Source organism: Perognathus longimembris, chromosome 13 (assembly GCF_023159225.1).
Source record: "Perognathus longimembris pacificus isolate PPM17 chromosome 13, ASM2315922v1, whole genome shotgun sequence".
Lineage (NCBI taxonomy): Eukaryota > Metazoa > Chordata > Mammalia > Rodentia > Heteromyidae > Perognathus > Perognathus longimembris.
In genome coordinates, this window is record NC_063173.1 from 48,015,411 (window position 1) to 48,027,501 (window position 12,091).

The 12,091-nt window shown below is 63.4% G+C and overlaps 2 protein-coding genes across 6 annotated transcripts in view; both read left to right on the plus strand.

The window, feature by feature from the left end:
• The window catches only part of Dgkz (diacylglycerol kinase zeta), a 32,844-nt gene extending 24,629 nt beyond the window's left edge, over positions 1-8,215 (plus strand). For all 5 annotated transcript variants that reach the window (XM_048359471.1, XM_048359472.1, XM_048359473.1 and 2 more), the window contains 25 exons: positions 314-385; positions 498-614; positions 720-791; positions 1,273-1,368; positions 1,578-1,660; positions 1,755-1,815; positions 1,910-2,023; positions 2,108-2,248; positions 2,756-2,834; positions 2,980-3,035; positions 3,149-3,211; positions 3,319-3,392; positions 3,472-3,583; positions 3,883-4,082; positions 4,362-4,462; positions 4,547-4,626; positions 4,715-4,784; positions 4,914-4,954; positions 5,361-5,500; positions 6,192-6,223; positions 6,423-6,466; positions 6,854-6,974; positions 7,057-7,090; positions 7,257-7,356; positions 7,554-8,215. In XM_048359471.1, coding sequence (XP_048215428.1) covers positions 314-385; positions 498-614; positions 720-791; positions 1,273-1,368; positions 1,578-1,660; positions 1,755-1,815; positions 1,910-2,023; positions 2,108-2,248; positions 2,756-2,834; positions 2,980-3,035; positions 3,149-3,211; positions 3,319-3,392; positions 3,472-3,583; positions 3,883-4,082; positions 4,362-4,462; positions 4,547-4,626; positions 4,715-4,784; positions 4,914-4,954; positions 5,361-5,500; positions 6,192-6,223; positions 6,423-6,466; positions 6,854-6,974; positions 7,057-7,090; positions 7,257-7,356; positions 7,554-7,670 — 2,220 coding nt within the window. In that variant the 3' untranslated portion in view covers positions 7,671-8,215. The remainder of the gene's footprint in view (positions 1-313; positions 386-497; positions 615-719; positions 792-1,272; positions 1,369-1,577; positions 1,661-1,754; positions 1,816-1,909; positions 2,024-2,107; positions 2,249-2,755; positions 2,835-2,979; positions 3,036-3,148; positions 3,212-3,318; positions 3,393-3,471; positions 3,584-3,882; positions 4,083-4,361; positions 4,463-4,546; positions 4,627-4,714; positions 4,785-4,913; positions 4,955-5,360; positions 5,501-6,191; positions 6,224-6,422; positions 6,467-6,853; positions 6,975-7,056; positions 7,091-7,256; positions 7,357-7,553) is intronic.
• Positions 8,216-9,093: 878 nt separating this feature from the next.
• Positions 9,094-11,113, plus strand: Mdk (midkine). The gene is made up of 5 exons (XM_048359476.1): positions 9,094-9,263; positions 9,498-9,574; positions 9,666-9,833; positions 9,955-10,116; positions 10,760-11,113. Exons 2-5 carry the CDS (start codon positions 9,499-9,501, stop codon positions 10,783-10,785), a joined length of 432 nt encoding a protein of 143 aa, XP_048215433.1. The 5' UTR covers positions 9,094-9,263; position 9,498; the 3' UTR covers positions 10,786-11,113.
• The last annotated feature ends 978 nt before the right edge of the window (positions 11,114-12,091 follow it).

A 12,091-nucleotide genomic window follows, 5' to 3' on the forward strand; every position in this document is an offset into this window, starting at 1 on the left:
AGTGATCCAAGCTGCTAGCTCGTGGCTCTGCTCCCACCACAGTCCTGCACTGGTCCCCATAGTCCAAGATGGCGCCCTCCATCATGTCTGCTCCAAGCCACGGGAGGAAGGAAGGGCAGATCCCTCCTCCTAAGGACTAACCTGCTATGTCATTTCTGCTCACCTCTCATTGGCCAGGGCTGATTTTATATCTTGCATTGTTTGGTCTTTTAATGTGCTTGGTTTCCCTGGGTGGAGAAAGGTTGGCAGCAGAAGCAGGGATGGGTCTCAGGCCCAGGCTACCCCATGCCTCAACCACCCTATCTACCCTCAGGGCTTCCAGCAGAAGTTCGCTTTTCACAGCAAGGAGATCGTGGCCATCAGCTGTTCCTGGTGCAAGCAAGCAGTGAGTGCCACCCCAGCCCCACCCCTGCCCTGCCCCATGCTGTGCTATGCTGGGGGTGGGTTCCCAGGTCTTAGCCTGGCCCAGCTCAGCCTTACCCATCACTGTTCTCTAGTACCACAGCAAGGTGTCCTGCTTCATGCTGCAGCAGATTGAGGAGCCCTGCTCCTTGGGGGTCCATGCGGCTGTAGTCATTCCACCCACTTGGATCCTCCGAGCCCGGAGGCCCCAGGTGAGTCCTTTCTGCACCCTCAGCAACCATCCCCTCCCCCCTGCAGGGGCCTTCCAGTCAACCAGCCTGCCCATCTTGTTACCAATGCCTCTACCTCCCTTGCAGAACACCCTCAAGGCCAGCAAGAAGAAAAAGAGGGCCTCCTTCAAGAGGAAATCCAGCAAGAAAGGGCCAGAGGTCAGTCCTGGAGCCAGGCAGGAGCCTCGAAATGGGAAGAGGAGAAAGGGAATCTGTTCCTCAGAATCTAGGGGTCCCAGGGCCTAAGCTGTCAGCTCAGCCGTGAGGGCTCGGTTTGGACCCTGAGGGCCCCACCACAAGGTCTGACTGAGCTAGCAAGTGCCATGGGGAGTATAAACTATATCATCCAAGGCTGGGAATGTGGCTTAGCAGTAGAGTGCTTGCCTAGCATGCATGAAGCCCTGGGTTCCATTCCTCAGCACCACATACACAGAAAAAGCCGGAAGTGGTGCTGTTGCTCTAGTGGTAGAGCACTAGCCTTGAGCAAAAGAAGCCAGGGTCAGTGCCCAGGCCCTGAATTCAAGCCCTTGGAGGCAAAAAAAAAAAAAAAAGCCTTGAGAGTCATCCAGGGACCTGCCATGGTGGGATAGGCGAGGTCTCTAGGAGAGGAAATGGCCTTACAGCTCTCTCTGTCTTCAAGGAGGGCCGCTGGAGACCCTTTATCATCAGACCCACACCATCCCCCCTCATGAAGCCCCTGCTGGTGTTTGTGAACCCCAAGAGTGGGGGCAACCAGGTAAGCCTAGTTTCTTTCCCATTAAGAGCTGGCCATAGTTCTCAGGGCTGCCAGGCCTCCGCCTCATCTCTCTCCCAGGATCCTAAGAAAGTCCTCTTCCATCTCCACACCTCACCCCTCATTGGGCTTGGTTCCCAGAGTCACATCCTTCTCCCTGAATTTCTCCCCACTTTGCCTCCACCCACCCACTGCCTCCTCATCCCCCACAGGGCGCTAAGATCATCCAATCCTTCCTCTGGTATCTCAATCCCCGGCAAGTCTTTGATCTGAGCCAGGGAGGGCCCAAGGAGGCGTAAGTACTTGTTAAGGTTCTACAGCGGACAGCGGGGTCTTGCCTGGTTCTGGGCACGACACACGTTCCCCATTCCTGTCTTTCCCTGGCCCAGGCTGGAAATGTACCGCAAAGTGCACAACCTGCGGATCCTGGCGTGCGGGGGTGATGGCACGGTAGGTTCTCACAGCACCAGGGCTGAGCTTGTGCTTCCCACAAGCGTGCCCTGCCTGGCCTGACTGTCCCCTCTGCCTGCCCCACCTGCTCCAGGTCGGCTGGATCCTCTCCACTCTGGACCAGCTGCGCTTAAAACCACCGCCCCCTGTTGCCATCCTGCCTCTGGGTACTGGCAATGACCTGGCTCGTACCCTCAACTGGGGTGGGGTAAGCACACTTGGGATGGGGGTTGAAGGTGTGGCGGGGGTCTCTGCACACAGGAAGAGCTCAGTCCCTGCTTCCTCCCACCAGGGCTATACAGACGAGCCAGTGTCCAAGATCCTCTCGCATGTGGAAGAAGGGAATGTGGTGCAGCTGGACCGCTGGGACTTGCGTGCGGAGCCCAACCCCGAGGCAGGGCCTGAGGAGCGAGATGAGGGCGCTACTGACCGGGTGGGTCAGCCAAGACCAGGCAGGGGCCCCAGGTGTCTGGATGCCCAGGGTACCTGGGCTGGGCCTGTACTCCCACTCACCGGTTCTGGGAACTTAGGCAAGTCTCCTCCACTGCTCCAGAGAGAGAAATGACAAGATAGATTTTTGTTGAGCCACCGGCATGTACTGAATACGCACGTACTGTGTCAGGTGGTGTTCTGAGCAGACAACCCGGAGTCCCACTGCTAGTGCAGTACACGGCACGAGGGCTGCAGCATTCACTCAGAAGGCAGAAGAGTAGGGCCCGCCTGGTGATGCGTTGGGCCTGGCGAAGACCTTAGGCGCATTGTTCACTGGGTAGAAAGACTCTTAAAATGTCAGACGCCGGTGGTTCAGGCCTATAATCCTCACTACTCAGGGAAGAAGAAAGGCTATAAAAGCAACGATGTGCACGTGGCCGATGAGCTGGCCCAGGAGAGGAGGATATGTGGGAGGCCTGGTGCTCACACGTGTCCCCTCTCCTCCCAGCTACCCCTGGATGTCTTCAACAACTACTTCAGCCTAGGCTTTGATGCACATGTCACCCTGGAGTTTCACGAGTCTCGAGGTAGGTAGCTTCCTGTGGGAAGATGCTAGGGATTGTCCCTAGAAGGGCTGCCACGCCTTGGTCCTCCTCATTCACAGCCTCCCTCTGCACCCCAAGCCCAGACATATCAGCAAGTTGACTGATCCCATTTCTTGCCTTTACCCAGAGGCCAACCCAGAGAAATTCAACAGTCGCTTTCGGAACAAGATGTTCTACGCAGGGGTGAGTCGGGTCTGCCTGCACCTCCCCCTGAGCCCGCCCCCACTCTGCCACACAGTGGCAAGAGAAGGTCCCCGCCACGAGATGGTGACCCCCACCCCTTCTGTGTCCCACAGACAGCCTTCTCTGACTTCCTGATGGGCAGCTCCAAGGATTTGGCCAAGCACATCCGGGTAGTGGTGAGCAAGGCAGAGCTGGCAGGCAGAGGGGAGGGGTGGTCGCCGCGGGCAGGAAGGCCACCTGGACAAGGGTATGTTGCCCAATGCTTCCCCATTCCTGCCTCCAGTGTGATGGGATGGACCTGACCCCCAAGATTCAGGACCTGAAGCCCCAGTGCATCGTTTTCCTGAATATCCCCAGGTGAGGGAGTGAGGCTCTGGTGGCCCCGCTGGCCCGCCCCATGGCGCCATGCTGAAGCCCTCCGCCGCCCTCCCCGCAGGTACTGTGCGGGCACCATGCCCTGGGGCCACCCTGGGGAGCACCATGATTTTGAGCCCCAGCGGCACGACGATGGCTACCTCGAGGTCATTGGCTTCACCATGACGTCTCTAGTAAGTGGCCCAGCCCCTTCCAGGGTCGCCAGGGTCAAGGGGCTCGCCCCAGGGCTCCTGGGGTTCAGGGCTCCCTCTTTCCACTCTGACCTAAGAGTGACCCAGCCTCCCATGTGTGTAGGAGGCCACCTCCGTGCCCACTGACAGGAGTCACCTTCACTGTCTCCGTCCCCTCCCCTCGCCTCTGCTTTCCACATCCTCGCCCTGCGGGTTCCTCCTTCCTTTGCGCTCTGTCCAGAGCCTGTGGAAGAAGCAGACACCCCGCCCACCCCCCTGATCTGAACTTCCTGTGCCCACAGGCAGCGCTTCAGGTGGGCGGGCACGGCGAGCGCCTGACGCAGTGCCGCGAGGTTCTGCTCACCACGGCCAAGGCCATTCCCGTGCAGGTGGACGGCGAGCCCTGCAAGCTGGCTGCCTCGCGCATCCGCATCGCCCTGCGCAACCAGGCCACCATGGTGCAGAAGGCGAAGCGCCGGAGCACTGCCCCCCTGCACAGCGAGTACGTCCCCCTCTGCCTCCACAGGCCACACCGCCCCTCCCTGAACCATCGCTTTCCCGCTTGTTCAAACAGTTGACTAAGGGCAGGGGTGGGGAGCTCAGAGCTAGTGCACTGGTCAAGCGTGCGCAAGGTCCCCAACACCAGAGGAAGCTCTGGAATTGCAGTCCCTCTGCCCCAGGGTTTGGGGAGGGAGGCTGCACATGGCATGGTGTCTAGCCAGGGACCAGGGGGTCTGGGTGGGGCACTTACAGAGTTCCTTCCCATTGGCCCTACCCGCAGCCAGCAGCCAGTTCCTGAGCAGCTACGGATCCAGGTGAGCAGGGTCAGCATGCACGATTATGAGGCCCTGCATTATGACAAGGAGCAGCTCAAGGAGGCCTGTGAGTGGCGGCGGTGCTGGGGCCCGGGTGGGTGAGGAGCTCTCCTTCCCCTGCCCGCCGCTGACGGGCTGCTCTGTCCTCCAGCTGTGCCCCTGGGCACCGTGGTGGTTCCTGGAGACAGCGACCTCGAGCTCTGCCGCGCTCACATCGAGAGGCTCCAGCAGGTAGTGATGGGAGGAGGTGGCACCCCGGCTGCGAGCTCCCTTCCTCCCCACCCAACCCCAGCCCACTCTGACCTTTATGTCTCCACAGGAGCCCGATGGTGCTGCAGCCAAATCCCCAACATGCCAGAAATTGTCCCCCAAGTGGTGTTTTCTGGATGGTGAGTATGCTCTGGTGGGTGGGCTGTGGGCAGGCCTGGGCTCTCCCTGCCCTTCCCCTGGGTGGGGGGAACCTGATGGGCAGCCAGGCCTTGCTCTCTCCCATCCTCACCCAGTTGCCTCTTCCACAGCCACCACTGCCAGCCGCTTCTACAGGATCGACCGCGCCCAGGTAGGCTGCGGGCCCGCTCCGCCCACGGCTGGCTCCCCACCCCACTCCCTTGCTCCCCAGGCCCAGCACACGTGCCCACGCCTCACAGCCTCAGTGTGCTTCCTTGGGCTGTGGGCACGGGTCTCCCCCTGCCCAGTACACGTGGCAGCCACAGAACAGGCTTGCGGGGGGGCCGGAAGAAGCATCCGAGAGAGTGGAAGGGATCAGCCGGGGCCGGGTCACCCAGGTAGAGGCTTGGCGTTGGGAAGTGGCTGTGGAGCTGAGGCGAAGCCCTGGTCTTGGCCAGTGCAATGGAAGGGAGGGGAAGTGGGGACTGGCCCTGTTCCCAGCAGAAGCTTCTCTAGGTCTAAGGCCCTTGCTGCCCTCAGGGTCTAGAAGGTCTGAGCCCTGACCTCCCCACCCACAGGAGCACCTCAACTACGTGACAGAGATTGCGCAGGATGAGATTTATATCCTGGACCCTGAGCTGCTGGGGGCATCGGCCCGGCCTGACCTCCCAACCCCCACCTCTCCTCTCCCTGCCTCTCCGTGCTCCCCCACACCTCGGTGAGCCCCACTGCCTAGTCTTCCAGTGCAGGGTTTTCAATCCCATCTGCTTGCTAGCTGGTGGCTCACTCCTGCCTTCAGCCACGGCCTCTCCATGGGCTCTAGGGAGCCCTAGAAGCATCCATAGCTTGCTGCCCATCCTGCCAGGGTTGCTGCCTGTCGCCCCTCCACCTGGCCAGCCCTCCACCTGGCACAAGCACACCTGGCCTTGGCCCTGCAGCCGGCTCCTCCCCTCCATAGTTGCCTCACATGGTCCTGGTGCTCCCCCACCCTGCACATGGGGCTCCGGCCCCCTCCCCATTCGTTCTCACCAGTCTCCCCACTGTGTCCATCTTCCTCTCAGAGCCCTTCCGTCCCGGCCCTCCCTGGCAGCCTTCGCTGTGCTCCCAGTCCCGAGTTCCCTCCCCAGCACGCCTGTCCAGGCTCGGCTCTACCCCTCAGCCTTTCCCAGGACGGCATGTGAAGGCGCCCCCTTCTTGTTGACTTATTACACTACCCCCTGCATACCTTGTGGATTCTTCATTTATTGCCTTGAGTCCCCCTGGCTTGCTCCCAGCCGCATCCCCCGTGCCTGGACGTTTCACAGGCCCTGGGGCCATGGAAAGAACAAGAGCTGCCAGTTGGGGTGGGGGGGGGGAAGCCCTCTAGGCCTGGCCGAGCTGGGTCATATCTCATCCCGGTCTGTTTGCAGGTTACTGCAAGGGGATGCGGCGCCCCCTCCAGGTGAGGCTTCTTTTCTTCGGGCGGGGGGAGGGGGGCGGGACACGCCACAGAGCCATGGGCAACCTCACGTGGACACCTTATGCAAGCCTAGCTCTTGGCTCATGCGCCTGCACGGAGACACATTGACACACTGGTGTTGGACACCAGACACAAGCCCGCGCTCTGACCTCCATGTAACTGGCAGGTGTGTTCTATGCAGGTGAGGAGTTGATTGATGCTGCCAAGAGGAATGACTTCTGCAAGGTACTCACTGCAGGCTCAGCGACCCCTGCGGCCCCTCGTCCTGGTGAAGGGCCTCCTTGCCCATCTGTCCACACACTGTCACCTGTCACCATCTGGCCCTCTGGCTCCCACTGGCAGCTCCTGACATGTCCCACCTGCCCAGGTGTCTTCTAGCAGGGAGCTCCTCACCCAGCCCACTTGTCTGATGCTTAGAAAAGAGCCAGTCCTAGAGGAGCCACAGATAGTCATGCTTGCGTGGCGCTGCTCCGGGAAGCCCGCGGCTCCTGGGTGGAGCCCCCAGAGGCGCCTAGGGAATGGTCTGTGTGAGCTATCCCAGGGTCCATGCCTGTGGCAGGAAGCGGATGGGAGGGCCCAGGAGGTCAGCTCTGCCCTGCCTCACTCCCTCAGCTTCAGGAGCTGCACCGGGCTGGAGGCGATCTCATGCACCGGGACCCGCAGAGCCGCACGCTCCTGCACCACGCCGTCAGCACTGGCAGCAAGGAGGTGGTCCGCTACCTGCTGGACCATGGTGAGCCGTGCTCCTGGGGCGAGGGCAAGGGTGGTGCCTTAACTCTGACCACCCCACTTCCCTCCCTCTTTTCCTCTTGTAGCACCCCAGGAGATCCTTGATGCTGTGGAGGAGAAGTGAGTACGGGGAGGGGGAGACCCTCTTTCAATTGGGTCAGCCCGAATCCCTGAACCCTGGCCTGTGGTCCTCGGGGCGGCCCCCTTCCCCTGCCCTTTCCTGTGGCTGCTGGGATGAGCCTGCCAAAGGGCAGAAGGGACCCACAGCCGTGCCCTGCCCCACCAGTGGGGAGACCTGTCTACACCAGGCGGCAGCCCTGGGTCAGCGCACCATCTGCCACTACATCGTGGAAGCGGGGGCCTCACTCATGAAGACAGACCAGCAGGTGGGCAGCTGCTCCAAAGGGGGCGGGGGGCTAGGGAGGCCGCCCTTGGAGATTTTCAGTTGAGACCCTGAGGAAGCTGAGCCCGCAGAGGAGGCGCTGGGGGCCCTGGAGGCTGCCCCTCCTCACCAGGCCCCTCACTATTTCGGGGGCCCTGGGCTGCTGGCCCTCAGCCCTGAGCACGGCACCCCTCCCATCAGGGTGACACCCCCCGGCAGCGGGCGGAGAAGGCTCAGGACACAGAGCTGGCCGCCTACCTGGAGAACCGGCAGCACTACCAGATGATCCAGCGCGAGGACCAGGAGACCGCCGTGTAGTGGGGGCGCCCCTGGGGCCTTGGAGGGATGACTACAGGGGACGAGCACCCTCCTAGCCCACCTCACTGCCACATTCCAGACCGATGGCCATGGGGGGACCCATGTTATGGGGAAGGAGCCCCGTGCTGCCCTGAGGAGCCACCCAGACCTAGAGCTGGATTCTGAGGAGCTGGACTCTCACCTGTCCCCCGCGAGGCCCCAGCCTGGCCTGGAGGCCGGAACAGGAAACAGGCTGGGCTGCATGGGCCTGGTCAGGGCGGTCACCCCCACTGCAGCAGAGGGAGGAGCAGGGTGGAGGCTGGGCCCCATCCGGGAGGCCTTCGGGAAGAGGCCTGGACAGCCACCTGGCCCTCTCCTCCCCACCACCCTCCGGCCCTCCTCCCAGACCGGCGCCTGCCGCATCACCTGCCCGCCGCTCTGCTTGGCACCAACCCCTGTACCCAGTCATTTCCTCGAAGACTGTGTGGCCTGGGGGTGGGGGCCGGCGCTCCCACGGTGACATGTTTACAGCTGGGTGTGACTCAGTAAAGTGGAGTTTTTTTTTTTTCTCTCTGGTTTTCTTCTTTTGCCTTGGAGGTCTGATAGAAGCACGGGGTCTGCCAGGTTACCCTTGAGGTGGGGGGCTGGAGACTTCGGGATGGACTATTTCCGGGGACACTGGTTCCCGCTCGAGGTGGGCCTGCCCGGCTCGTGACCTCTGCCCCGCAGCCTCACTCCTCGGGGCGGAGCTGATTCTCCCCGGCTTCCCGCTTCCCACAGGGACAACAACAATGAAAGTGAAAGAGGTGGGGCTCGGGTCCACTGGCCCTGCGGCCTCGGGCAAGCCCCCTCCCCCAGCCTGCTGGGGGGAGGGGCTCCGGGGATGGTGGGGGCGGGCAGTTACCCGGGAGCCAGTCTGCAACTTCCCAGAGCTTTCCCGACCCGGGCCTGCGGGCCCCTCCTCCCCGGCCCCGCGACCCCTTCGCGGCTTCGGCCCGGGCGCTTTTCTCCGGGGTCCAGAATACGGGGCTGCCCCCCACGGCAGGGCCCCCTCGGCCCTAGGGTGAGGCGGCGGGAACGGGGGCCAGGCTCCTTTCTCCGAGAGCAACCCGGGCGTCCGGGAGGTCCGCGGGGCCTCGGCGGAGTACACCGGACCCCGCGGGCCCGGGGGCTACGCGCAGGCTCCACTGCAGGCCCCGCGCCCCGCCAGGTCCCCATCGAGGGCTCCACGGCCCGCGAAGAAAGCGACGACCCGAGAGCGGGGGGAGGGGGGGACTGACCGGAGCCCAAGCCTGGGGTCGAGGACCCGCAAGACCAGGCCGGAAAAGGGAGACCGAGGGTCCTGGAGGTGGGACGAGCGCGGGGCCAGGCGACGGAGCCGGGAGCGGAGATGAAGCCGAAGCCGGGGCGCAGGGCGGGCGCAGAGGCGGGGACGCCGGGGTGGGGGGCGGCGCGGGTTTGAGGGGAGGGGGCGGGGCGGGTCCTTCCTCGGTGGGGGGGGGAGGGGGCCCATGTGACCGGCTCAGACCGGTTCTGGAGACAAAAGGGGCCGCATCGGCCGGAGCGGGACGGCCCAGCGCGGGAGGGAGCGACACGGCACGCGCGGCTGAGCGAGTGAGCGCGCGGGCGGCCGTGGCCCCGCGTCCGCGCCCCCGGGGACGGAGGCGGGCAGGGGGGCTGAGCCGCGTCCCGTGCTCGCGGCAGCCCCCACGGGAGGGGCGGCCCAAATCCTCCGCCACCCCCTTAGCAGCTTGGACTCTGTGGGCCTGGGACACGGGGCCCGTGGGTGGGAGATCCCCGGTGGGGAAGGGACAGGCGGGGGACCCTGACCCGTCGCTGTCTCCCCAGGATGCAGCACCGAGGCTTCCTCCTCCTGGTCCTCCTCGCCCTCCTGGCGCTCACCTCCGCGGTGGCCAAGAAGAAAGGTAAAGGCGGGTCGGGATGGGGTGAGGGAGGGCTCGGGGCTCGGGACCCCCGGCGGCCCGTGGTCTGAGCCCGGCTCTCCGCGTGCTGTAGACAAGGTGAAGAAGGGGGCCCCGGGCAGCGAGTGCGCGGAGTGGACCTGGGGGCCGTGCACCCCCAGCAGCAAGGACTGCGGCGTGGGCTTCCGCGAGGGCACCTGCGGGGCGCAGACCCAGCGCGTGCGCTGCCGAGTGCCCTGCAACTGGAAGAAGGAGTTCGGAGGTGAGGTGGGCAGGAAGCGGGCGGCGGGGGTTGGGGGGGCAGCCTCCCTGAACACATGGGCTGGCTCGTGGCGGGGGGCCACAGGGTGCCCAGCCCTGACCTGGAGCCACTCTCCCGCCAGCCGACTGCAAGTACAAGTTTGAGAGCTGGGGGGCGTGTGATGGGGGCACCGGCACCAAAGCCCGCCAAGGCACCCTGAAGAAGGCGCGCTACAACGCCCAGTGCCAGGAGACCATCCGCGTGACCAAGCCCTGCACCCCCAAGACCAAAGCCAAGGCCAAAGGTCAGCGAAGGGGGGCTCCCCCCCCAGAGGAGTGTTCAACCTGAAGTTCGGGGTCCTTCCTGGCCAGTGACTTGTTGACATGAAGATATCTGCGGGACGATCTTCGGGATGGGCCAAGGGGGGCTGGGGGGCACAGGCAGTGGTCAGGCGGGGCTGAACCCCCTCTGGCACAGGAAGAGACGGCTCGGTGTTCTGTGGGAGCGCTTGGCTTGGGCTTCCGGAAGGCCCTGGTCACCTCTCTAGCTGGAGGGGGCGTCGGGCTCCCTCTGCCAGGACCTTACCACCTCCCTTCCCCTCCCTCCCCCCCCCCCCCCCCGCCCCCGCGCCCTGACACCGCAGCCCAGGCGACCTCTGCCCGCCCGCTCGCCGGGCGAGGAAGCGGATGCTGCGGTTCTGACTCCCGGCCCGGCCTGGGACTGGAACCTGGAGGTTTTCTGATCCCCGGGAAAATGGAAATGTGAAGGAGTGGGAAAGGTCCGGCCGCACAAAGGCTGCCTTCTCCCACCTGCTTCCAGGTCGGCGGCGCCGAGGCCACCAGGGGGCGGGATTTCCTCTCCTTTGCCCTGGCGCGGGGGAGGGGTGCGTGAGGGGGACCCGGGGGCCGGGCGCTGCCTCAGCTAACGTAGTTTTCCTTGTTTTACAGCCAAGAAAGGGAAAGGAAAGGATTGAGGCTCGACTGGAAGGCGACGGAGCCCCTAGGCCTCACCTGGGGCCTGGTCACCGCCCGCCCCTGCGCAGCCCTGAGAGCCAACCTGCCAGTGCCTTTTGTCTGCTTGTTAGCTTTATCAATCATGCCCCGCCTCTGCCCTCTCCCTCTCCACCCCCACCCCCAGTGCCCTCCCTGGGGAGGGGCTGGGGATTCTGGGAATTCGAGCCTCCCCCAAAGGGATTTGATTCCCAGCCCTCCCCCCCCCCAACACACACACCTCCCTTGTACTTCCCCACCATGATGCCTCTTACTGAAAAATAAATAAAAATGAACCGACTTGTTTTCCAATAAAAGCTTTTCTTTTTAATATATAAAAGGGAGTTTGCTGTGCAGCTTTGTTGGAGGTGAGGGAGAAGATGGGCCTCGGGGACAGGCGAACTAAAGGGGTTGGGACTCAGTCCTCCCAGGGCTGGTGGAAAAGGCAGAACAAGGGTGAAAAGAACATCCAGGGGCCCCCCCCCATTAAGTTCCCTGAACCTTTGAATCCTCTCCCAGGGACCTGGCTGGGTCTGAAGAAGTAACGCATTCCCCCTCACCCAGCCAAAGGTCTTTTGGTTCAGGCCACTGCCAAGCAGAAAGGTTTGCTTGCCCACACGGAAGAGTAGAGGTGAGGGTGCTGGCCTGCCTTAGCCCTGCTACCACTGAAACCTAGGGGGGACCACCCCTAGTCCCCTTCTTCCTTTGGACCCAGGGAGGGCCTCCCTCACGGAAGAAGTGGAGGGGAGTACTGCCCACCACAGCCCCCTCCCTTACTTAGCATGGGGGTAGGGTCGGGGGGGTCAGAACGCAGTTCCTGAGTGACCCCATGACCTCCCATGTTCGCCTGGCCGGCCTCTAACTTGCTGTGGGGCTCGCTGCTTCCTACTCAGAGCCTGGCTGAGCCACAGTAGCAGGAGAAATTTCTGCCCCTGGCGTGGGATTTGGGGGGAAGGGGCAGAGCCTACATGCAGGGTGCAGGGAGGTGGAAAGCACCGGTTACAGCAGAATGGGGGACCCCACCTTCTACCCCTTCCTAGCCTGGCTCCTTTGCTTCTGGACACCGTTCCCTCGCACGTCCATTCCTTCAACCCTGCTGGTAGTTGGCCACAACAGGATGGGACCGCTGCCCACCCCGGCCAGTGCCCTCCCCCCAGCTGCCTGAAGCAGGGTGATAACGCCCATGGACCCCCGTTCAGACACTTCCTGGCTCAGCCTCCTCGGCCTGAGCAGAGCCGTGGTCTCGGAATCCAGCCCAAGCCTCTTCCGGAGCCTCCTGGCACCTTGGAG